The sequence below is a fragment of the Ahaetulla prasina genome, chromosome 3 (genome assembly GCF_028640845.1).
Source record: "Ahaetulla prasina isolate Xishuangbanna chromosome 3, ASM2864084v1, whole genome shotgun sequence".
Classification (NCBI taxonomy): domain Eukaryota; kingdom Metazoa; phylum Chordata; class Lepidosauria; order Squamata; family Colubridae; genus Ahaetulla; species Ahaetulla prasina.
This window is the reverse complement of record NC_080541.1, coordinates 204,495,068-204,521,526: the sequence shown is the minus strand read 5'-3', so window position 1 is coordinate 204,521,526 and position 26,459 is coordinate 204,495,068. Positions and strand designations below refer to the sequence as shown.

The 26,459-nt window shown below is 38.5% G+C and overlaps 1 protein-coding gene across 1 annotated transcript in view; it reads left to right on the top strand.

Annotated features, from left to right (window-relative positions):
* B4GALT5 (beta-1,4-galactosyltransferase 5) overlaps positions 1–26,459 on the top strand; it is a 51,976-nt gene that overhangs the window by 2,112 nt on the left and 23,405 nt on the right. Inside the window, exon 2 of the mRNA XM_058178169.1 lies at positions 22,130–22,264. Within this exon, the coding sequence (XP_058034152.1) occupies positions 22,130–22,264 (135 nt within the window). The remainder of the gene's footprint in view (positions 1–22,129; positions 22,265–26,459) is intronic.

Below are 26,459 nucleotides of genomic sequence, written 5' to 3'. Positions count from 1 at the left end.
GCTAATAGAGGTGTTCTGCTAATTTTCAGATATTTCTTGCAAATAAATTATGCTCATGTTAAAATGATTTACAATTTCTTTAACAGATGATGCTTTTTGGGCTGCTTATTTCTTTGTGGGATAGATTTTGAGAAGTTTCTCATTGCTCTCTGATGTTCATGCATATTTTTATGTGGCTTCAAATTACAGAATTCAATCTTAAATTGGTCACATTTTACCCTAAAGGACAGCTTTATTCAATGCCAAAATAATTTCCTAGAGATGAGTAGTAGGCAACAATAATGGCTTGGAAGTATAGTGTTCTATGCAAACACTTGCAGGATTCAATTTGGTCTTGATCCAGTAAAATACTAGTAACTGTCTGTCTACATGTCTCGGCACTAGGTTGCTTTCCTAGTATGGGTACCCTGTAGATGTCCTAGACTATTCACCCCTTTAAGTCATTGAGTGAGGAATGAGTAACTGAACAGGGAATCAGAAAATTGGTATAAGAACTGCCTTATACAATAAATTGCTTTTACTCAGGAAAAAGTTTCTAAATAACAATTTTTCTGATAGTATGAATCTTATTTATACGATGCAACATTTAAATTTAATTTAGTTTTTATTGGTATTTTAGAATAGAGCATCAGATCTAACCATTTAAAGTCAAGTCTCTGATGTAGTGGATTTTTTCAATGTCACAAAAGATAGCCTGATAATATTTGCTTTCTTAATTGATTACTTTTGGTGGTAGTGTTAATTAATCTTAATTGATTACTTTTGGTGTAACAGCAGTGTTACACAAAAACAACTGTTGCTCAAGACAATGGTGTATAACCCGTCTATCTTGTATTCTGTGGAACACAATATCCAACAAGCAAAACTGCAGAAAGTTTAATAAGCTTGAATGTTTTTTTTTCAGTCTGCATTGACTACATAATAAATATATGATACTGGATATCTGTGTTAACTATGAACAATTTAGAATTACTTATTTGTTAGACTTAGAGCTTTCCTTTGTGGTGAAAAATAAGTTCTAAAATAGTTAAAAACAGAATGAATTAATAAAGAATTCATAAACGAGTGCATAACTTGCCATAGAACAAATATATTTTAGACACCTCCTATGTTGATTCTTAGTTTGCTTTTAAGTTTCTTCCTGGAGGGAAGGCATAGTTTCATATTCAAAGTGGCCTTTGAATGCAATTTTTTATAACTTTGTTATATGAGAGCTTCTCTAGAGATAAAAGTGTCCTTGGACTTGCAAAGCCAAGCCTATTCGTACTATAATAATACTTTTTTCAACAGAATCTTTACATAATTATTTCTTAAACTTCCTTTTTGTCCTATATAGGAGACTTTTAGATATTTTACTGCCTATGATTTTAGATGGAAAATTTAATAACATGCTATTGTTAGATCTTATGCTGCTGTTTAGACTGATTGAGATAGTATGACATGTTCAGATGTGGTGCCTTTTGTAGCAATCCTTTTAATCTGAACTGATAGACTCTTTTATTAATTAACTATTTGGTTCAGATAGCATAGGAGTACACTTTATTATTGCTCTTAGATTGGTGTATAGAAACATCTCTGTCAAAATTTGACAATTTTGTTTGTAATTGTCATAAGAAGACTGTAAGCTTAATACTGGAAATACCTGCTGAGTAATTTATTGTTGCCTGGAGAGTTTGTGATACATTTAGTTAATCCTTTAGTTTTTTTTTGTTGTTGTTAGTCTCCCTTTTTTTACTTAACTACTATATTCAACATTTTTGATCTTTGACCATCATTTAATTTATTCACACACACAGCATTAACAGCACTGCTTTAAAAGCACTGCTAAAGTGATTTAGAAGACCAGTGAAAAGGAATATATTCCAAAGGCAATTAACCATGAAAAGGCAGGACTATCAACAAGATCTGTTGCTGGTTGAAATTCTTCTCCTTTTTCTGTTATTACTTTAACACAAGGGAACATTAGGGAATAAGGTTATAATCCTAGAAATATTTTTATGATTTTTTTTATATCTGAGCCATGGTAATTGGATGGTTGTCTGAAATATGGGATATTGATATGGAACTGAACCTAGTCTGATTGCCCAAATTCTGGGAGGTAATAAGAATTTCACGTATCCTTACACATATCACTCGGCCAATTCAAGCAGTGTACTGGATCTCTTTTGTGCGTCTAGAGATAGTCGACCTCTTTTCGGAGGTCACAGTACACCTTAGCGACAATAGCAATCATCAGCCTGTAAGCGTGACATTGTGAGGCCGCTCAGATTTAAGACCATATAACATGGCTGACAGATGGCTCTCCAAAAAGGTAGAGCTGACCCAAAATAAAAGGTTAATTTGGGCCAAAGTTGATACTAAAGCAATATCAGACTGCCTTAAAACAGAGAATGCTACCAAGTGGGCTAGAACAATCCAGTCGTCTACTACTGACTGGCTGTCAGCCTTCAATGCATTCTCTAATCTCTGTAATAATCTGAAGAAACACCTAACAACTAAACCTGCTACAAAAAGAGCTCGAGTGGGTAGACCCCATTGGTTTGATCCTGAATGCCAGCGACTGAAAAAGAAATTGAAGGCCGCCAAGAGGCTTGCCCAGAGGAATCCTACTGCTCATAAACAAGCTGAGATGTTGCACACAAGAGGGGAATATAAAAAAATTATAACATTAAAGAAAAAAGGTTTTGCTATTTCAATCTGGTCAGAACTTGAGTTGGCTGCCAGAAGTCATAACTCAGTAATATTTTGGCACTCTGTAGCAGGTGTCCTGAAGGAACAGAGATTTGCTTTTGACATACCAATCTTTGCTGAGGACTGGGAGAATTATCAGTGTTTGTTTGCTTCCACGGAACCTGCAGAGGAACTGTCTTTAAGCAATGATCTAGTAAACCCTAGAACCCCCCCCCCCCTTGGCCACCAGTCTTGGAAAAGGAGATACAATCCATTATTAAAAGCTTAAAGAGCAATAAAGCCCCAGGTGAGGATTTTTTCCAGCAGAATTATTCTGCTTATTGGTGAGGTCCAGTATTGGCAGGTCTTTTTACACTATAAATAACACCTGCCATATACGAGATGGGTGGAAGATGGCAATGGTTGTCCCCATATATAAAAAAGGAAATAAAAAGGATCCTAATAATTATAGCCCCATTAGCCTGTTTGACATTGTAGCAAAAATATATCCTAGGTTCCTTTTGAACAGAATTGAAATCTGGGTACAGAACAATATCCTCACAGAAGAACAAGCAGGTTTTAAACAAAGCCGATCTACTATAGATAACTGCTTTGTCATGAACCATCTAATTGCCAAATATGCCTATATGAGGAGACCAGTTTGCTGCTTTTATAGACCTTACAGAAGCATTTGATATAGTAAACAGAAGTACTGTGGAGTAAACTGACATCTCTTAAAATAAAACCTAGACTGCTGGCTTTGATTAAAGCCCTTTACACAAGTACCTGTTTGAGGGTGCGGTTTGGGGGTTAATGGGGCTCTGATTAACAGGATTCACACAAAGGGCTAAGGCAAGGGAATATCCTGGCCTTATTATTATTTAGCTTATATATCAGTAACTTGCCAGGGTTAATGAAGGATCCCATGGTACACATGCCAATGATCCTAAATACTTATTGTAACAGCTTGCTTTATGCTGATATGATTTTATTATCATATTCACTAGTAGGATTATGTAGGCTATTAGGAAGATTCAGCTCTTATTGTCAGAATAACTCCCTAATCATTAGTAAATCTAAATAGAAAATAATGGTGTTTGGAAAACATCAGAGACATAGGTGGCAATTAGACTGTGAACCAATTGAAAGGTTTAACACCTTTGTATATTTAGGTGTAACCTTTTCTAAGACTGGATCTTGGGCTTGCCTTCATCAACGGAGTAAACTTAGAACAAAAGCCCATTTGAATTTACTGCTTAAACTAAAGAACCATAGTTACCCAGGGTCCCTAGCCCCATTAATTAAAGTATATAAAGCTAAGGTTGCCCTTATGCTCTTGTATGGAGCAGAGGTTTGGGGTCTATATTCCACCACAGTCCTAGAACAAACACAGTCCCAGCATTTGAAACATATTTTGGGTGTAGATTCAAAAACATCTGCTACAGCAGGTAGAACTGAATTGGGAATTCATACAGTTCATGCACTATCCAAAATTAGAGCATATAACTACTGGTGCAAAGTCAAGGAAATGGAGGCTGACAGACTCCCCAAGTTATGTCTACTAGACCAAATAAAATTAAAATCACAAATCTGAATCATCAAACTAACAAATTTGTAAGAAGCTCTGGCCTTCCTGTCTCTTGTGTAGCAGGAGAACAATATTTAAAAAAGAGCTGCCCAAAGAATTAAGGATGTAGAAGCACAAAATGATATAGCTATCCTTAGTAAGGTGGGTAACTTGAAATGGCTGAGCAAATACAAACATACTTTTCAAGTAGACCGCTATTTGAAGTTACAATTGCCAAAACATCTTAGGGAGATATTTACGCGAGCGAAATTCGAACAGCTTGACACAATGGTCAGATATGGGAGATTCCATTCTATACCCTACAATGAGCATCTCTGCATTTGCGGAGCGGCAGAGGTAGAAGACCTGGCTCACATCCCATTTAATTGTTGCTTGTATAAGGGGGTGAGAGACAGATTCCTTGGTCCATATACCAAACAAATGGCCCATTGGGATCCCCATATCAAAACAACTTACTTTATGTGTGGCCAGAACCTGAAAATAACACAGCACAGTATTTAAAACAAAATGGTTCGGTTGAGATCTGCATACATGGGACTGATTGGGGTAGATTGTAAGGGTGTCACCAAAATATAATTTTATGTTATTCTATTTTATATATTTATGTATTAAATTATATTGTATCTTATCCTATAACTATTGTATCAATAGTTATACTAATTGTATTACCCTACTCTTTACCCTTAAATTGTATAGAATTATATTGGTTATATGTGTTTGAACTTTGTGCTTTGATATGGCCTATAGCCGTGGTGGCGAACCTATGGCATGCGTGCCAGAGGTGGCATGCAGCGCCCTCTGATGGCACGCGAGCAATCGCCCCAGTTCAACTCTGCTGCGCATGTGCGCGTGCCTCCTGCAGACCAGCTGATCTTCAGGTCTCTGCCCTGCATGCACAAGGGACGAGGCGTGTGCAGGGGGCATGCGTGCATGCACGGAGTGGGGCACATGCGGGAGCGTGCACACATGCATGGTGGGTAGGGCCCATGCGGGGAGGGCTGTACGTGCATGTGCGGGGGAGTGGGGCACATGCAGGGGGCTGTGCACATGCGGGGGCCACATGCACATTGCATTTTGGGGGTTTGGGCATATGCGTGCGCATGTGCACACATTTTGGCCACTCGGTCCAGAAAAGGTTACCCATCACTGGCCTATAGGCTAATCAATAAAGCTATCTATCTACCCAGGTGGATGACATAGGAATGATGGTTCTCTATTCTAGGAAGTTTTTGCAGGTGATTTAGAGGCCAGTATATCCTAGTTCTATCTTTTGTCCAAAAGATAGCATTAGAAGACTATGCTATGCTTCAGTGCTTGTTTATAACACACTCCCTCAACTTGAAAAACTCAAAATGTGTTGCACCATGGGAAGCTCCATTTGTGTGAATGGGGGGCACCTGCCAGTTGTGTAAATGAAGTGTGCACGAGTGCAGGCACCCACTGCTTGTGCAGAGCCATCCTCTCTCCCTCCTCCTTCTGCCGGACCATAAAGCCGGAAAGGTTGAAGACCTCTGGTTTAACACATTTGGAGGGCTTCGTGTTGAGGAAATCTAACTCATGATACAATGTATTTTTTCACCTATGTTACTAAATAACAAATTCTCATCCAAAACTTTGAAATGATGTGCCATCACTATCTCAAGGCATTCTTTATTTAACCTCAAGTGAACAGTGGAAACCTGACAGTGTTTCCTGGTTTCAATTTACTTAGATATTATGATTAAGTCTGTGTAGGAAGGATATATATTTTTGCTTAAATAATCAGGTGTGCATCTTGGGACCATTACTTTATTAAATTGCTCCTGGAGGTATACATAGTGGTATTGCAAAGAGTGCATTTGCAAAGCTAGGCTTAGTATATTGGTTGTGTATACTTGACCTGGTTGATCTGGCAATAGTTATTTGCATTTGCCCACATATCTTTTTAAATTTGCATTGTTTACTAAGGATACTTGAAAAAATATCTAGAAATTGTGTGGTTTGTTCAAAATTTAATAGGTAAACATTATTGCCTATAGGTGAAAGTCATGCTTGTTAACTAGTATTGGCTACTACAGGTAGTCCTCAACCTATGACCACAATTGAGTCTAAAATTTCTATTGCTAAGAAAGATAGTTATTGCCTCATTTTACAACCATTTTTCCACAGTTGTTAAGTGAACCCTTGCAGTTGTTAAGTTAGTAATATGGTTATTAAGTGCCTCTGGCGTCCCCATTGACTTTGCTTGTAAGTTGAGGTCTACCTGTAATGTGTGTTTTTAGATTTAGTTTTAAGGTTTTACTTGTGACATCTATAAAAAAATGTATACAATTCTTTGGAACCCAAAGGCCATTGACTTGAGCTTGGATAAAGATTGGATATTTCTGAACTAACTCAGTGCTTCAAAGTCTTGGAAAACAAAATGTCCTACTGCTTTCAGCATACTATCAAAGAGCTTCCATTTCCCAGTCAATTTATAGACTACCCCAAAAAACACGTTGGTTTTTGAAAACACTCTAGGTTTCCCCTATTATTTGAGGAGCTGAGTCAGTGACTAGGATAGCCTACATTAATGGTCAATTGGGTATTTTATGAAAATAAAAATGAAGTAACTTTTTAGTACAAATGTATCTGCAAAGCATTTACATTGCAATTGGAAAAATACAGGTAGTCCTTCACCACAATTGAGACTTCCATTGTGGTTGCCAAGTGATACAGTTGTTAAACAAGTCATCACATGGCCAGCCCCAATTTTGCAATCATTTTTACTATAGTTGGTGACGAATCAGAATTCTCCAATTGACCTTCCTTTTTGGAAATTGCCTGGAAAGATTGCAAATCACGTTCTTGTGACTAGAAGACACTACAACTGTTGTAAATCCAAACCAGTTGCCAAGTGTCTAAATTGTAATCGCTCACCACTGGTATGATGGTGGTAACTTTGAGGAGGAGGCATAACTCACTTTTTCCAAGGATGTTGTAACTTTGAACCACCATTAAATGAATGGTCTTAAGTTTATAAACTTTTTAGTACTGGGTTTCCCGGAAAATAAGACCCTGTCTTATATTTTTTTGAATCCTGAAATAAGCGCTTGGCCTTATTGCCATGCTCTCAAAAGCCTGATTGGGCTTATTATCAGGGGATGTTTTATTTTGGGGGAAACAGGGTATCATTATTAACACTTGTAGATACTCCTTTAATTCTCTTTTGCACTGAGTATTGATTCTCAATCTTTAGTATAGCATGAATAATTTATAGAGGACATTAGTAAGTGTGATATGCTCACTAATCTCTTTATAGAAATAGAAATATATTTAATGTTTTGAAATTTTTAAACAATTTCACTATTTCTCTTGAATTTTTATTTTATTTTTCATTGTTTTAGAAGTTAATATTTGGATATTTTAAATATATATATATAATATGCAGAACCTTTTGTTTATATTTAGGTCATATCAGTGATTTTTGTTATTCCTAATATTTTGTTATATGAAGTCAAACTTGGATATATTGCTATAGAAAAGATACTTCAAGAATCAACAAGATGTCTACTTTTAAGCACTGACCTATTGTTTAAATCTAGATTTATATAGAATGCTTCCCTCTATGAATGGGATACAAAACCCATCATCTCTGTTTCTTGGAATTACTTTAGATATATACATGTCAGTAACAATGTAAATTAAATCTCCAGGCAAGCCAATTTAGGAAACAGCTGTTAGTCAGAAAATTTTCTTTACTGTTATAATAGGATTCAGTTTATGTGTGATATTATACTGTTGTATATATACAGTGACTTGCTCTGCCATTGTTGATAGGAGTGCAGTTTTCTCTTTGGTAGTTCCTCGATTAAGGTGGTATTTTCTTGATTGTTTGTCTGATATTAATCTCTGCTTATCTGTATGCAGGCTGTTCGAGAAGGTATGCTCTGTCTTTTTGTTTCATCCGTAGTTTAGAATGCAGGGAAACTGAACATCATAGACCAGGCTAAATTAATAAACACAAGGGAATTCCTGGAAGCATGGCATTCAGACAAATCAGCCATCAATAATCACATATAGATAAATCATACACACACCCAACACACACACACACCCCATTCAAAAGAGATAGTAAAGAAATTAAAAAGGAAACAAAAAGATCAGGCTACATGCTAGCCAGCAGCCAATTATAAATAGTGAATTGGATGCACAACCTTCTATAACAGGGGTCTTCAAACTTGGCAACTTTAAAACTTGTGGACTTCAACTCACAGAATTCCCCAGCCAGCAGTGTCTGCGCTATAATATAAATTGGTAAAGCTGGAATCTACATTTATCTTTTCAAAAGATATCTTTAATTGAGACTTCAAGGGGGTGTTGAGATCTAAAAGCTCATATGATAAATGAAGATGGTTTAGGCATGAATAGACTCATAGTAGAAAAAAAGGCAGGCAGTTATAATTGTGACCCTGGGAAGGACATGTGTAACAAAAACACTGTTGTATTTCTAATGAAATGAAAAGAGGTAGTATGGATACAATAATTAACATTGTTTGTAGTACATTATGATAGAATCTACAAACAAGAGTAGTATGCTGTTCAAAGGAATGCAGAGTAGAGTAAGGTCACACTCAATAATATTGTTAGACACATTCCAATTGTAGAGGTCATAAGATATATATCATTTTCTTAAACTCTTCTGTGTGACAAAAATGTATATAACCTGTAGCCTTGGTTTGTTCAGGACTCTACTTTGTGCCTTTGGTGAGGAACTGAGTGGTTACTAGAGTTATGCATGCCAATGAAGATCCTTTGTTTCATCCATTCCTAATTTCTTTGATTTAAATGGGCACTTTTCCCATGACAGCTAGATGCAGTCAGCAGGTTTGGAAAGAAAAGAACATGAGCATAATATCTTCACAAATTCATGTTTATTGCCTATAGCCTCCTTCCCCTCTGATCCAAAATCTGGAGGGTTTTGGAGACTTAATTGAGTAGACTTTACAGGAGGGTATTTGGGAGTGTGGTGAATCATACTGCTACTGCTACTTCAGAATGAACAGTGGAATACTGGCTTATGTGAGCATTGGTGAGCAGAAGGGTATGGAGCTAGATATTCATTGTCCGTTGTCTGTCTGAATCAATTTCTTATTGTTTGTGTGTGTACATGTGTTGCAACTCCTTAATTGTCCAGCAGACTGAGCATTCCTGCTTCTCGGCCATCCTACACATGCATCTATGAAATTTTCTCACCCTGATTTCTAGGTCATGAAAAAGAAAGGGAAAGATTCCTATGTCCCTACAGGGCTGTGAGAAGTGAAGTGAAAGAATAAAACAAGGAGCCTTTACCATAACTGCCTATTCCCAAATATAGTTCCCACTGTTGAACAGAGCTGCCTACTCAATTTCCAAGCTGCACCCACCGAGGGCTGAAAGTGATGCTTGTTTTTTGAGAAATAGTAGACTGCAACTATTATTAAGACAAGAAATGCAAATTAGAAGGCTCCCTAGCAATCTGGATAAACAGAAATGCCTTGGGAGGAAAGAAGAAAATAATGATTGTCATTTAAGGAACAGGTCTTCATCAGAAAGGCTCTTTCCACATCAGATACCCTATTCTTAAGAAAGACATCTGCCCTGCTGCTGGAGAACTCTAGACTTACACCAGGAGAAAATGATGTCCTCAACTTGTGTGCCATAATCTTCCTTCCATCTCCTCCATCACTAGCAGTGACTGATGAAGGCTGGAAGGTATTAGTGGAGATTAAAGGAGGAGACAAAAGAGATGCTCTTAAAAGAAGAGGATGAACCAAGGACATTTCGTGTAGGCATTACATTCCAAATTCTGATGAGTTGCCTGGACCACCTGGATTACAAATGAAATTCATGCTGCAGGTGCCAGACCTAGGAGTTCCAGGAAGAACCATATATAAAAATATGTATGTCAGATATGTGCACCTTTGTCCATATGTATTGATTCTGGGAAGTTCCAACAGGAATTAGATATTGTTTTCAAGACATACTGCCCTACCTACGATGGTGGTAAATGAATTACTGATCATGAATCCCGATCAGGTTAGACTATAAAGAGAAGCAGCTTGGCCAGCTCAGACTCTCTCACCATTGAAGCAGAGCTGACCCAAGCAAAGGATAATCTACTGACAGCGCTGAAAGCTTTGTACCCAATAAAATCAGATTGGTGTAAAATTGCTGCTTGTTTCCAAAGATATGATGAGCATGCCAGACACTATTATCTGAGAGTTTTATTAAGTATTCCTAATTTAAGTGGATATTTTTCCACAACATGAGGTAAATTGTTTCCACAAAGGTTAACTATGAAATTATATATAAAAAGAAAAGGAATAAAAGTCCACAAAGTGCCAATATCTCTTATGTTTATTAAAGATGAATGAATGTATGAATGACTATACATGTCCTATAATTAAATTATTAACCTAAATTACCTACTGAAACTTAAATATGTAAGCTAGTATATCCAGTTATCTGCCAGCTATATATTTGATGTATTTTTAAAGTTATTTTCTGCCCACAGTCTCTTTGTTGAGATAATCATATAAATTGAAGAAAATAACAAAAGTGTAAATAGATTGTCTCTAAATGAAGGAATCTCATCTATTAATGTTGATAGGACAACATATGCTTAGCTGCTGAATGGTGTATGATGATTTACAGTCTTAAAAGAGTAAATTTTATTTCAGAACTACACTGACTCAATAGGTTCATTGCTCATAAAGGAAAAACCAGTTATAACATATAATTCTGGTGGATTATTTGCTGTTAAATTAGTCTCAACAAAAGGAATGCCTGACAAAGTTAAAGAAAAAGTCATCTTTAGGAAATCCCCAATAGTTTTAATTTACTTTTATAACTGCAATATTTAACAGAAGCTGAGCAAACAACTATTATATGATTTGAAAACTTTTTGTTTGGAAGGCTCTTTTATGTCAAGTATTTAGAGAGAGAGAGAAGAAAGAAACTGTGTGTGAGAGTGGGAGGGAGAGGGATAGAGGTTTTGGAGAAGGAAAATGGAGAAAAAATTCATTTGGAAAAATATGGATCCTTATGAGCAAAAAAAATATATATTCTGGTAGCATTATTGAAGTTTTGTAACGTTCCTTTGAAATTTTAAAAGAACTGTTTCTATATCTTCAAATCCAAATGTAAATATTCAGGTGATTTATTTCATACCTCATTGGCTCTTTTCCTATTGAATGCTTATAGGTAGTCCTCAACTTATGACTGCAACTCGTTTCCGGGCTCCGGAGGGTCTCGGGAGCGGGGGGGGGAGGCAATTTTCGCCCTCCCCGGGGTCCTAAAAAGGTTCTGGAGCCTGGGGAGAGTGAAAAATGGGCCATCTGGTCCCACCAGAAGTCGGCAAACAGACTCCCAGGAATCTACACAGCCCCCCCTCAATGTAAAATGGGACAGGTTCCTCTCTCTTTCTCCAGAAGTCCAACACCATCTCCTTGGTCTTGCCGCAATCAGATGCAGATTGTTTTTTAAGCACCATTGGAAAACTTTTGAACCTCCCCCCTGTACTCTGTTTCGTCTCCACCTGTAATAAGACCCAGTATGGTGGTGTCATCTGCAAACTTAATGATCACAGTAGATGGGGCTGACGGTACACAATCGTGTGTACAGTGAATACAAGTAGGGACTGAGCACACAGCCCTGTGGGGAGCCAGTGCTAAATTTAAGGATTTGACAGACCCAGCAGACCTAACCCTCATTATTTGTGGCCGATCCCTCAGGAAGTCTTTGATCCAGTCATAGCTGGAAGAGGGAAAATCCAAATCAGTCAGCTTTTTGATAAGGATAAGGATGCTCGGCAGAATGGTATTGAAGGCCGAGCTATAGTCTATGAAAAGCATCTTGACATAGTTCCTGGGTTTCTCCAGATGACTCACTACAGAATGTAAAGCAGTAGCTATGACGTCATCTGTCGACCTATTCGCCCTTTAAGCAAACTGATATTTATCGAAGTCCAGTGGGAGGCATGTCCTAAGGTGTTGGAGAACCAATCTCGAAGCATTTCATCACTACAGATGTTAATGCGATAGGTCTATAGTCATTTAGGCAGTTAATTGCTGTTTTCTTTGGGAGTGGGACAATAGTGGCTGCTTTCAAGCAAGATGGAACACAAGCCGTTTGCAAGGAGATATCAAAGATCCTAGTTAGGACCCCTGCTAATTGATCGGCACAATTCTTTACAACTATCCCCAGCACCCCATCTGGGTCTGCAGCTTTGCAAGGATTCATAACCTTCAGTAAGCTCTCACTTATTGTGAGAGCTTATAGAGAGTGAGTGGCTGGGAATCCAAAGGCTGTTGGGCAGCAGCTACGGGATCTGGTCTTTTCACCTCGTAGTGGGAGAAGGTGTTCAACTCCTGTACCAACGAGGCATCAGCATTGACTGTGTTCCTTGTGTTGCCCTTATAATTAGTTAGGTGCTGCAGCCCCTGCCACACTTGCTTCAGGTTGTTGTCTGCTAGATGGTTCTCCACCTTGTGTTTATATTGTTTTGCCATCTTAATGCCTTTTCTGAGGTTTGCCCTCGCCTCTCTCATATCTCTCACTGTCCCCTGCCTTAAAGGCAGAATCCCGGGCTCTCAGAAGCATCCGTACCTTGGCAGTCATCCAGGGTTTACAGTTCCCATGGACTTTGATGCACCTGTTGTTCATGCTATGAATATGGTATCTTACCTGCATTCCATGAAAAAGAAAATGTGACTTGGATAAAAGTGAAGTGGAAGTAGTTTTGATTGTCAAGGTAATAAAATTAGCCTATTTCAAGTCATAGTTGAAGACTAAACCATTAAAAAGGATATAAGCATAATACCTGCAAGAAGAAAAGTCCAAAGCCAGTAACGTACAGAATGTTAGGAGAAATAACCATTTTTTAGAAATATTTATGGCATGCAGTTTTTTCTTCTGTATCTTACACTTTTAATGCATCAAACAAAAATGTGAAGTGCTACCTGAATCTGAAATGGCAATTATATAAAAAAGGATGAAAACCTACCTAACCAAAGGCCTGCCGCCTTCTCTATCTGAAGCTCTATTTTTCAGTGTTTTCCAAGCTCATTGGCTTTCTGACAAAGTTTACATTACTAGTGTATGGTCCTCCTTTCCTAGCCTCTCTGTGGTTGCTGAATCAAAGAATATAATTCTAGTGGCAATCTCTAAAGTTACAGAAAGCAGTGAAACCCTGGGGCAGAGCAATAGGAAAACTCCTGTTTAGATCCCTTGTAAGTTTAGATAACCTCAAAATTCTTATTTCCCTCCCAACATGTTATCTGACTTTAAGCCTATCTGTAGAGTGTGTCTTTCTTTAGAAATCTTTTGATTATATTTCTGCAATATATCATAACAAAATTTAATATTTCAAGCTTTTAAAAGAAAGACTTGGGATGAGGGAATGGCTTTGCTTGGTTATAAGATATTGGCTACATGATCCCACCTAGGAAGAGCATTGTAGCAAAAAAACCACCACAAAGTCCTTTATCCAAACCCTACCACCTGTTTACACTCAATCTGTGGGGGATATCATTTTGAAAAACTTAAAGAGGTGAGACTATGAACAAGTATGCACTAGTAGAGGTTTTTAGATGCCATTGATTGGCAAGGAAGAGATCATTTAATGATAACATAAAATAGCTTGACTTTATATTATTATTACTTATAAATAACATTACTGTCTTTGTAATTTTTGTTTAAAATCTAAAATGTAAAGGGGATGTCAAACTTCTATATTAAATAATTTAAATATTGCTTTGAAAACTCTATATGCTAGTGTCATTTGATGGTGAGGTTTAAATTTGCTTTTTGTAGTTTTTTGAAAGTGTTTTGAAATGATTGCTTTCTCATTTAGAATATTCCTTATGATTATAGTGTGTAATATTCCTTATGATTGGAAACACAAAGAATTAGCTCTGGTGCATAAGCTCTCTCTGTACATACAAATAACAAAGTGATATAAGATACTAATAGGAAGATAATGGGAGAGATGAGAAGGCTAATAGTAATACAGCCCTAGTATGTGGGTAATAACTTTATAGCTGTAAATGTACTTTTATATTTGTAAATTCAAAAAAAATTACTAGGGGGAAAAAATACTCAAATTAGCTGGAAGACTAAATCATTTAGATTTGTTCAGAGTTGGTCTGATTGGCCAGGTCCAAGTGAGCTGCCTGATGCAAAGTCTTGATATCAGGATTTCCTTCAAATGTTCTTGAAGTCTTGGCTTTGTTCTCAGATCTGAGGTAAGGATTTTAAGGAATCCTGGCAATTATTCGTGTGCTGCTGGTGTGGTGTTATTAATGTGGTTTTTTACAGAAAGTCATGTTCCTTTTAAATTATGTATTCCTTTAAATATTGTAAGCCACCAAGAGGGTTTTTTTTTTTACACTTGGGCTGCCTCAAAGCCTAATAAATGAATAAATGTAAGGCCAAAACCACAATTCACTCCAGTTCAAAATCAATATTAGGTTTTGCCTTTTATCTGCATTATTAAATGCCTGTTGTATTGCTAAGAAAATAATAAAGTCATTTTAGCATCTTTCTGCTTTCCATGCTGCTTTCCATTATTGGTTAGCAAACTGCTTTTGTAATTAAACATTTTTGGAGAAGCAGAGAACCTGTGTTTTGTCAGTTCACAAAACATTTCATGTACCCTCTGTTTCAGGGTATTCAAAATATCAACTAGATAGCATTATCAGCTTCTCTTTTTAGCAGTTTTTTATTACATCAAATATCTAATTGAATAATTCAGCTAACATAGAAGGCAAGCATCTGATAATAGGGTGGAAACTAGTGCTGTCATTCCACTGATGCAAAAACATTTCATCCACCAGATGATTGGCAGAATGAAATAGTGAAGGTGATTTCCCCCCCCCTTCTCTGACATCATTAATGTAAGAGTCTGCTGCTCTGTACTTTTTTCTCAAATATCTATTCAACCATTACTGAAATAGATAAGAATGTTGCAGATTTTTCTGGTAGTTGCCATCTTTTGTGTATCTTAAGTTTACATTTTAGCATTGTTCTAGCCATTTCTAGCAAACATTTTTTTAGTTTGAAAATCTGAAATAAGTAATGGTTCACATGTATGATTTTAAACAGAAATCCTAATTAAATGGGTTTTTTAAACATACCAACATTATGCAGACGGAATTAATTTTACCAACTAGAGAATCAATGGACTTAGTATAAGTGGATTGTGCTGCACATATAATCCAAAAATGAGTTTACTGTTTTGCTTAGAAAAAATTATACAGATCTCATTATTCAAAAAACTAAATTGCTTACACGTATTTACCATATGATGGAATGACTTTTAACAAAGAATATCATGGGAAAGAAATAATGTTGGTGATTACAACAGACAAAACATCATTATAAAAATGACATGAAATTAATGGCCCATCTAATTCAGTGTTCAACATTTCTGTTTATTGTGAGACAAGTTTGCTATGAAGGCATGTCTGTGTCATTGTAAACATGTACATATACTAATTGCCTGCTTTAAAAAGAAAACATTGCAAGCTGCTACATCTATCAGAGTGGACAATTTTTAAATGGGGGTGGATCATTCAGCAGTTTCTGTATCATGCCAGCAATATACATAACAATCTGAAAGCTCCTCTGAAATGTAGTCATTTTCTTGTTGGGGACTCGTGACTCCAGCCATGGGTACTACTCTGTCCTGTAGCTCTATGGACCGGCTTGAGTTTGAAGAGATGCCACGCCCCTTCTGCTGGTTTCCCAATTTCAACTCTGTCCACAAACTTATAGGACACATTTTGGGTTGGTCCTCAGCACCTTGGCTGAGGTTTGAGGTTTGCTTTTAAAAAAGTTTTTTCCCTTTCTTTAGGATTACTTCTAGGATTTCTATTCAGTCAGGGGAGGCTGCAGAAGGGCTGCGGGGCTAAAGTAGAGCGTGCCTCACCACGGGGGGGGGGGGGAGGGGGCCTTTAGCGGCGGTTTGAACCGCATGGTAATAGCAAGTGCTTGGGAAGGCAGGGGAGCCCCAGGAAGCTTGAGGGACCATGCGCCGCCAAGAGGTGGCCAGGGGATCCCAAAACGGCACAAAAATAAATGGCAGCTCTGCCAGCATTTTTGGCTTGCCACGGAGCTAGGCAGAGCGGAGACAAGCTGCAGGACCCCTGGAATAGCCCAGGCTGCAGCAGATTGCCTTCTCTCCTATGGGAAATAGAAAGTGAAGGAGAGAGGGCAAGATTTATTCCACAGCTGGCTCAAGGCATTTATGTGCCAAAACCAGGAGCTGTTTTTTTTAGGCAGCTGGGCTCGGTGGCCATTTTGGGCAATTGGGCCGTGTGATTCAGGCTGGTTTTTTGGGGTCCACTTTCGGCCTCAGCCACATGTGGAGCATTTGAGCAGTTAGCCAGCTCCTAAGGCCAATAAGCATCTGGATCCAGGCTGTTGTGGCCTGGACATTACCAGCAAGTATCAATAATTTTTTTTCTACAATATTTTTTCAGACAAATTGCTGGGCCTGCGCCTGATTGGGGGTTTACCCCACTATTACCTCCACAAGCAGCTGGACACGGCTGGTGGGAGTAGAAGGTGGACAGTGAAAGCACATCCTTGCTGTGAGTTGACTGGCAGTTTTGCGGCCTCAGCAAGTCACACACTGTTCCTATGAAGTTGGGTGAACCTTCTCAACCCCAAAGGTCATCTGGCAGGGATTCCAGAGGTTTTCGCTATAAGACCAAGCGGGGGAGCAAGTATCCTTCCAAGGCACAGGAGAAAGCAGAGAAGAGACTACATACTGCCTTAGAGAGGCAAGTTCAGAGGAGCCTCAAGGCAACAAAAAAGACTAAACATATCTGTTCAGGCAGTGGTACACCACAATATGGCCTCAGACACCAGATCATTGTCACCTACACCTGTGGAAGTAGAACAACAGACGGTTAGCTTGTCTGTTGTCTACCCTTGGGGAAGGGGAGCAGTCAGGATTGGTTGAGTCTCTTCCTCAACCAGAAAGGGAGGAAGGTGCAACTGGGGTCAGAGAGGCATCAGAGATAAATGTAGAGATGCCTCAGATGGTGCAGCAATGGATTGATGCAGCAGTACAGAAAGGCTTTGAGGCAGGTAGAAGGTTTAAAGAGAAGTCCTCTCAGAAAGGGGAGGAGACATCTAGACAGAAGAGTCATGTAGTGGCTAAAGCGGAGTAGACAGGAGGAGTCTTCAGGGGCAGGGTCAGACTCTGAGGACTCCCTCTATTTGGAAGAGGGAAAGTAGGAACAGGAATTATCAGAGGAGGAAGGTGAGCAGTCGGAACAGCCAGCGTTCAAAGGCTTGTTTCGCCCTCATCTCTGTAAGCATCTACTTATAAAGACCAAGGCTGCCACAAAGCAAGGAACACCATCAGTTTTCACTGGCAGAGATGCTATGCAGGATCCGGCTCAATTACTGTTTTCAGAACCAGCCGTGGAAGCAGAAACTATCCCTGCTCCACAATTGTTTTTGAATGTCATCAAGAAACAGTGGGATTTTCCAGGCACTTATCAGAATTTGACTTCTAATGATCGGCGGTTCTTTAATCCGTCACCAACTCTGGCACAGTTGCTTAAGGTTCCGAAAGTAGATGAACCAGTGTTAGCCTTATCGACGGCATCTGCCACTGGCCGAACCAGAAGAGGTACTGAGGCCGGATGAGTGTAAACTAGAGTTGGCCCTAAAGAGGGCACACCAAGCGGCGGTCTGGGGATCAAAGCGGCTATGGCTGCTTCCTTTTTCACTAGAGCCTCGTTACTGTGGCTCAAACAGCTACAGAAAAAGGTCCCAGCAACGGATTTAAGAGTACACCAGGATTTCAATAAGATAGTGGCAGCAGCAGAATACACCGCAGATGCCACCTTGGCCTCGGTTAAATTCAGGGCGAGGGCCATAGCTTCCACAGTAACAGCCAGACGGCTTGTGTGGCTAAGGAATTGGCAGGCTGACACAAAACGCAGGTGGAGGCTGTCCTCGGTGCCCTTTAAAGGTTCTAAATTATTTGGGGCAGCATTAGATCCTTTGTTGTCTGAGCCGAAGGAGAAAAAAAAGGTTTTGCCTGCCGTTGGTTGTAGGACAGAGACACGGGGAACCACCTCCGCTAAGCGGCCTTATTTTTGTCCTTATGGAGGATATGGAGGTTTTAGAAGCCAGAGAACCGTGTTTCAAGGCCTTTGGGGCAGGCAGGTCAACCCTCTCAATCAGGATCAGGATTCCAGGATAGGAACAGATATCGAGCCCAACCCAGACGTTCTTTCCGAGGAGGGAACAATTGTTCCTTTAGAGGAAACTGCTGACAGGGGAAACGCTCCCATTGGTGGCCGGTTTGGCCTCTTTGCGGACCAATGGGCGGCAACGACCACAGACGCCTGGGTAAGGTAGACCATTTCATCAGGGCTCTCCCTGGAATTCTTCGCAGTACCTCCAAGGGTTTTCATGAATTGCCCGATGTCTCTTTCTTAAATGGCTTCTAGGTAAAATGCTTTTGAAGCTGAGAACAACTGTGTAAGATGTTTATGACAGTGGATGTTTGCCTTTTAAGAATAAATAATCCATCAACTATGCATACAGATTTGAGATGTCCCAAATACCTGTTTGAATAGTAGTAATCCAAAATCAGTGGAGATGGTATTTTTCCTATTACCAGATGAGCATCCAGGCAGATTAGGATGATTTGGCCAAATAACTTCCTTATTATTGGGTATTTACTGTCTCTGTATTTAGGGTTTTAGAACAGATGGACTTAAGTATTTATTGGTGTATGGCTGAAGGCAGTGGTGGGCTGCTGCCAGTTCTGACCGGTTTGGGTGAACCAGTAGTTCCGACCAGCGGCTGGGCCCACCCACCTGCCCTATATAATCACCAGTTTTTTGATGTCCCCCGTGCTTACCTTTTCGGTTCTGTTACAGTATGTGATGCCCACCTCTGGCTGAAGGTTTGTATCTGTAAGAATGAGTATGCTGATACAGGTTCCTTAATGTTAGAAGAACTTCCAACTGACCTAGAAATGGTGTATCTCTTAATTACTACCATTTGAATATCATATCTCAGTGTAATAAATTTATTTTATTGAATTGTAACTTTTTAAATAGTTAGCAATTTAGAAGTGAATGAGAGTTAGATCAAATTAAAACGTTGATATAATTTTGTGAAGAATATAGGAGGATAAAGATGCTGTTTTGTTAATGGCTTCAGGCTTCTTAATGCCTGGATTTGAAATCTTTTTGAAATCCCCTTTTTGCGAAGCAAGAAAAGAACATTATCTTAAGCATTTAGTCAGGGCATCCTTTTAATTTTGATATTTCTATGGCTTTTTCAAGTGGTCACATCTATATTAGAGCTGCAGAAAGTGTTTAAACCTAGTTTTAATGTATAAAATTCATTAAATACAATCAATAATATTTGAAGACTGAAAGCAGACATAAAAACGTTACAATTGATGATGATGATGCTATCTATTCAATCGTTTCTTGGCAATTCTATGAACCAGGTCTCTCCACATCTTCTGACCTTGCATTACTTCTTTGAGTTTTTCTAAGCTGTGGCTGGTGTCAGCTTTGATGGTGTCCAGCCACCGTGTTCTTTGACAGTGGCCTAGTTTCCTTTTTTTACCGCTAACTCTTCCAAACATACAGTTGGCCCTCAACTTAACGAGCACAATTGAGCCTAAAAGTTATCTTGCTAAGTGAGAATTTTGTTAAGTGAGTCTTTCTCCATTTTACAACTTTTCTTGTCTTATTTGTTAAATGAATCACTGCAGTTGTTAAATTAGTAACACGGTTAAGTGGATCTGGTTTCCCCCTTGACTTTGCTTGTCAGAAGGTTGCAAAAGGTGATCACAAGGGCCCAGGACACTGCAACCATCATAAATGGGAGTCAGTTGTTAAGCATCTGAATGTAAATCGCATGACCATGGGGATGCTGCAATGGTCATAAGTGTGAAAAACAGTCATAAGTCCCTTTTTTTCAGTGACATTGTAACTATGATTGGTCACTAAATGAAAGGTTGTAAGTCAAGGACTACCTGTAATGGTTTTCTCCAGTGAACTTCCCTGCATGACTTGGCCAAATTAAGCCAGTCATGATTTTGCCTTCTAGTGACGTATTCGGTGTTATGCACTCAAATACTTGCTTGTTAGTCACCTTTGCTGTCCAAGGAACAAAATTATACAGTATAATGAATGTTATTGTATAAATTATAGGCTATAAATTGTCTGGTGAACACACTCTTGTTTCTCTTATGAAAAAAAATGAAACATCTCAGCTAAATTGCCACAGAGCCTGTATTGAAGGGCTGCTCTAGGAAAGGGGTGGGGGATCCATCTGACATTGATTTAAGGTAAGAAAGACCGTGTTTTATGAGGGTTGGCTTATTCATAGTTTGGGGTTTGTTTTTTTAAAGTCAAGAATACTAGAAGACTTTTTTAAAAAAGGTAGAAAGAATGTCCATGTTTGTAATGTGACTTAGATTATAGTTTTGCGTTTCTAATTATAATATTTAAAGTGACCTTTTGCTGACCTGTCAAAGCTCAAAATACAACAGGGATCGCTGAAGCCACAGATCTCTTGCATAGAATTGTCCTTTTGTTTTCCTTAATGTAATTCCTGTTTACATAATGTTGGTGTAAGAATTGGAATATTTGGTTCATTTTTTTCTGAGTTGGGCTTTCTGTACTTTAGAAAACGTAATTGAATATAAAGACAGTAGCTCAAATAGCCCAATTGTATTTCTATCTGTACAAATAAGCTGAAAAATATTGAGATTTGGAGCTTCCTGATACCAGCATATGTCAGCCTTTATTACCAAGCATAACGAGCTCTTGACATGCAGAATGTTACTGAACCAAATAGCTGAGTTCAGGTTCCTATATTCTTCCTTCTCTGTGCTCTGACCTCTTTTCAGTATTTTGATCTTGTTTAAGTTCTTATTTCTCTATTTCCCTCTGTTAATATTTTTACCATCTTAGCCTCTTTTATTTCTCTTTCATTTTCAACAATCATTTTCTAGAACGTCAATAATACTTTCTTTTTTGCAGAAAGAGTTCTAACTTCAAAATGGGCATATTTCAAGATCACAATGCCTCTATAATTTAAGTGAGGAATATTTCTAAAAAGTTCAAAAGAGTTCAAACTTAACATACTTAGTACTGTACATGTTATCAAGTTAATACTAATGCGTTCATGCTACTAGCCCACCCTCCTCAAGTCTTGCTTTTACTATTTTTATATATCCAAAGTAGAAGGTGGTAAAAATATTGTTTTTGTAAAATTCAAATTAGTTTATTAAAATAAAAGTTATTATCTCTCTGGATTTCAGAAGTAATAAATGGAAATTTTAAGGTAGAGAACTGAAGCAGCTATATCAGTTGTATTAAGTAAGGAATGAATGGACTTCATATGCAAAGGGCTAACTATTGATGCTTTTAAAATGAGCTGTACTCTTGCATTCACAAGAACTTACCAGCTGTAATAGTTGATCACAATTAGGGAAACTTAAGTTCATGTCCTTCAACTATGGAAAGTCACTTAATAAATTTAGATTAATTAGTGCATTGCAGCTGAAACTATCCAACAGGTTCAGATTATAAAATTAAATAAACGGGAGGAGAAAAGATGGGAACTGAATATAACAAAATAATGTCTATGTTTCTTAGTATACTATTGTTCTGGGATGATTTGGAATATAAATTTCTAGAATTGTATTACTAGAATATAAGTAAATATATTTATTTTAAATTTATTTTAAAATACTTAAATTGCATGATAACGTCCTAAAATATTGGTAAAAAGGAAGAGTGGTTTCTGAAATACGTCAGAATTCATTCTCTTTTTCAGAAGGCTATAACTAGTCTCATCTTTGTTTTCTTGCAGTGAACACCTACCTCTTCATGATGCAAGCCCAAGGTATCATGATTCGTGAAAATATGAGAACGATAGGAGCACAGGTTTATGAACAGGTGGTCCGCAGTGCCTATGCCAAGAGGAACAGCACTGGAAATGACTCTGGTATGTTTTGTGAGAAATGGGGTAAATAAGGATTGCTGTCATATATCATCAGGGCCTTTTGGAATATTAGAAGGGAAATAGGTAATTAATTTCGGAGGAAAGGATGTTACTAAAGCTAGCTAGACAGAGAAGGCAGTGGTGGGATTCAGCCAGTTCGCACCACTTCGGGAGAACCGGTTGTTAACTTTCTGAACAGTTTGGTGAACTGGTTGTTGGAAGAAATCATTAGGGCAGAGAACCGGTTGTTAAATTAGTTGAATCCCACCACTGAGAGAAGGCACATCTTCTGGGATCTAACAAATGTAGTTCTCCAGCTGGTGGGATCTGCAACATGAATTCACTGCTAGATCTAATAGGGCAGACTGATATAATTGGGGAGAGATAGTCCGTCATATATCACAGTTCCGTGTCATGAAGGGTTATTTATTTTAACACCTTGAATTGGACCTGGAAGCAAAGTGGCAACCAATGCAAATCACGGAGCAGAGGTAGAATATGCTCTGTTCCAGGAGTGCACATAACCGCCTGCACTACTGAATTTTGAATTAGCTGAAGCTTCTGGACACTCTTCAAGGGCAATCCTCTTATTCACTAGAGGTGGAGTACCTCAGAATGTTGAAGATACCTCAACACAGCTACCTCATAGCAACAAATGAGTTCACACAGGAGTCTCATGTAGATGATAAGAAGGTGTTCTGCCCCCTCCCTTCCTTCCCAAAACAATACACCAGCCGAGGTGGCCTGCCTGCAATTTATTTACACTTGGCAGGGTTCCTTCTGGCAATAAAAGTTCTGGCAACGTTCCTTCACGTGCCAGCCAAGTCCTTATCACTTAGCAGCATGCCGACAGATCATTGCCAGGGCAACCAGGAGTCTGCAGGATGATCTAAAGTACTCACAAGTAATCCCAGCCTTCAGTCCAAAGCAGTCAAAGAGCCAGTAGTCCGTAACATTGTCCAACACAAGGGCCTACGGAGCACTCTCCCTGCTTTTATCTCCTGTGGGGTGTGGCTCTATGACTCAGCACTCCCTTCCTCTGCTGCGCACGCTTCTCTCGGGGTCACTGTTTTGCATCTAGCCAAGATTGATCTCAGCAGCTGGTTCTTGGGGCATTGCCAGGGAAGAGGAGGGTTCGGGGGAAAGAGGCCTTGTCAGCTCCTCCTCCTCCTCCTGGCCTGTAGCTGGAATCTGGGACGGTGCCAGGGAGGAAGAAGATCCGGGGGGGGGAGGGAGGCCTTGCCAGCTCCTCCTCCTCACTCTCCGAGTCATCCGGCTCCAGGAGGCCCGGCCTGGGGGCCGGAGCCACAACAGAAGGAAAGGACAAAACACCGAATCCTGTGCCACTACATAGTGGGGGGAGCAAGGGAGGGACCTCTCCTCCCCAATCATCAGTGCAATTGGTCCTAGAAGAAGGAGATGAATCAAGAAAGCACCATGCTGCTCATTTCCAATCCTCTCAGCCAATCCAGAAGAATATCATGGTCAATAATATTGAAAGCCACTGAGAGGTCCTGTATGGCAAGGATTGATGCACTACCCCCATCCTGTCATGTCAGAGGTCATCCAAAAGCACAATCCATGCAGTTTCTGTCCTTTAGGTTCCGAATCCTGACTAAAATGGATCCAGACACATCACCAGATGTCTTTGATAATTGCTTTAGAAGTTGAAGTGCAGCTGATAAACCAAAGTGGAAGACACAGTTTCTTTGCAAATTAACATAGTTTCACTACTTCTCAGCTATTCAATAAGAACAGCAAAAGTCCTGGCTTGTTTAGTGTTTCTCGCTTTTCAACTGGCTTAGATGGCGTGTGTCAGGCTGCCTCTGATTATATCTAGGAAAGAATACATCTTGACTTCATTTGCAAATAAAGAAAAGTACTTTTACTAGATACATCTTGACTGCAGCAGTATAAAGTTGGATCTGAGACAAAATATGGCTAACATTCCATATCCCCCCATTTGTCCTGTCCTCAGGAGGTCAGGCTGGTCTGGTCCAATGCCAGCTCCTTCTCAGGCCCCGTGGTAATCTTCTTCCGCCGGTCTCTAGCTGTTAATCATCTCAGGAATGCAGTGTCTGTTGAAAAAGCCTGTGCTCTAACATTCAGCCATTAATCACCCCTCCCCCACTGTTATGTCAGACGACACTCTTAAAGGGCCCTCTTCCCTTACCCTGTATGGGGCAATGATACATCTTACATCCTTGAACTATTTTACATTACAGAAAGAACCCTTTACATTCTAACTACTGAATATAAATTGTACAAAAAATATGTGAGGATTGGAGTGGAGGCTGACAGCATGACTATGAGATCCCTGACATAAAACGTAGGAAATTTTCCATTGCAGTAGTAACCAATTTTGGAAATGTAAATATTTATATTTAGCACAACCAATTTCTACATTTGCATAGTACCTTGTTCCAGCCTTTAGTTATGTGGGTGGATCATTATCAGATCATAATCCAATTATATGGGGAGCCATAAAAATCATATACTTAAATAGTTGTGGCTTTTAAAAAGAGTGCTTTGTTTTAATTTTTTAATTTTATTTTCAACGCCGCTTGAACACTAAGTTTTTACCTGTAATCCACCCAATAGCCAAATTCTCTGCGTAAAATTATATAAATGCTAATGTAAACAAAAAAGAGAAACAGGAAAACAGTAGTATACAGGAAAGATATAAAACACATAAAATGACTGTTTTAGGACGAAGCAAGGACTTTAAAATTAAACTGAATATTAAAATATTAAAAACATCTGGTTATATCTGTAATACTACTATAAATAATATAATGGCTTGACTAGAGAGTACGATGCATCAGAGAAAGTTTAAAAAAGCACCTTTGGGACAACCAAGACCTGGATGTCTGAGAATCTCTATAGATATTAAATATATTACAGGCTCATTTGTACTGCAGGAACACTTTCCTGCTCTTGTTTCCTGTTCTAGCTTCATTTTTTAATTATAAAATGTTATATGTCAAAATAATTTATGCATGGTTGTGGAAATGCTATTATCTGGGATGTTGCATTGCACTGATATCTGTCCATGGTATTTCACCCTAAAATGAGTAAGCATGTTTTCACAGAAACTGTCCCTTGTGTTGACATGTGTTTCTTGAATTATTATTCATAGTAAAATGCACTGTTCATTTTCTCGGTACCGTCTCACAATAACGTCATTCAATTTCCTTATAAAAGGAACTACATCCAAGGAAAACGGAAATCATTTCTATTTTCTTTTTTGCAAGGTTTTTGGTTTCTATAGGTATCAAAATATATAACGCTATCTATGAAATCACATAGCTTTTTTTCCAGATTTCCCAGCCAATTTTCTTTGAAAATTTCAATTGTCTCCATTTCTTAAAGTATTTTCTTGAGTTAGTTAGAAAAAAAAAACACTCTGCAAGTTGATATGCAGTAAAAGAACTGCCAAATGTATTGCTAGGATACACCATTCAAATTGTATCTTTCATCTGTTTGAATCAATTCCCCTTCAGTAGTTCCCTTGTTCCAGCTGAAATTTAAAAATGATAAAACTTACATTAAGAGCGCAGTCACAGTTTCTATATGAAAGAAAAGTTTAAGGTATCTATGGAAAGAGCAACTTAATTTATGTACTTTTACTGCTTTTATTGCTGATAATACAATAGTACCAGCAAAATAATTTTATTCTCCATTATTTCCTCCCTAATAATTTTACAATACATAAAGAATTTTGCAGTTCTTAATTACTTTGCTTTTACTTTAGACAACTTTGAAATTAATTTAAGGCCCTATAGCAGTTAATTCATAAAAATGGGAAAAAAGATTTGGAGATTTGAATTAATATCTCATATGTTTACTCTGAACAGGAATAGGAATAGGAATAGAATAGTTAGAAGGGATCTTGGAGGTCTTCTAGTCCAAACTCCTGCCTAGGCAGGAAACCCTACACCACTTCAGACAAATGGTTTTCCAATATCATCTTAAAAACTTGTGTTGGAGCATTCACAACTTCTGTAGGCAAATTGATCCATTGATTAATTGTTCTAACTATCAGGAAATTTCTCCTTAGTTCTAGGTTGCTTCTCTCCTTGATTAGTTTCCATCCATTGGTTCTTGTCCTGCCCTCAGGTGCTTTGGAGAATAGCTTGACTCCCTCTTCTTTGTGGCTGTGATATTGGAACACTGAGATATTGAAACACTGCTATCA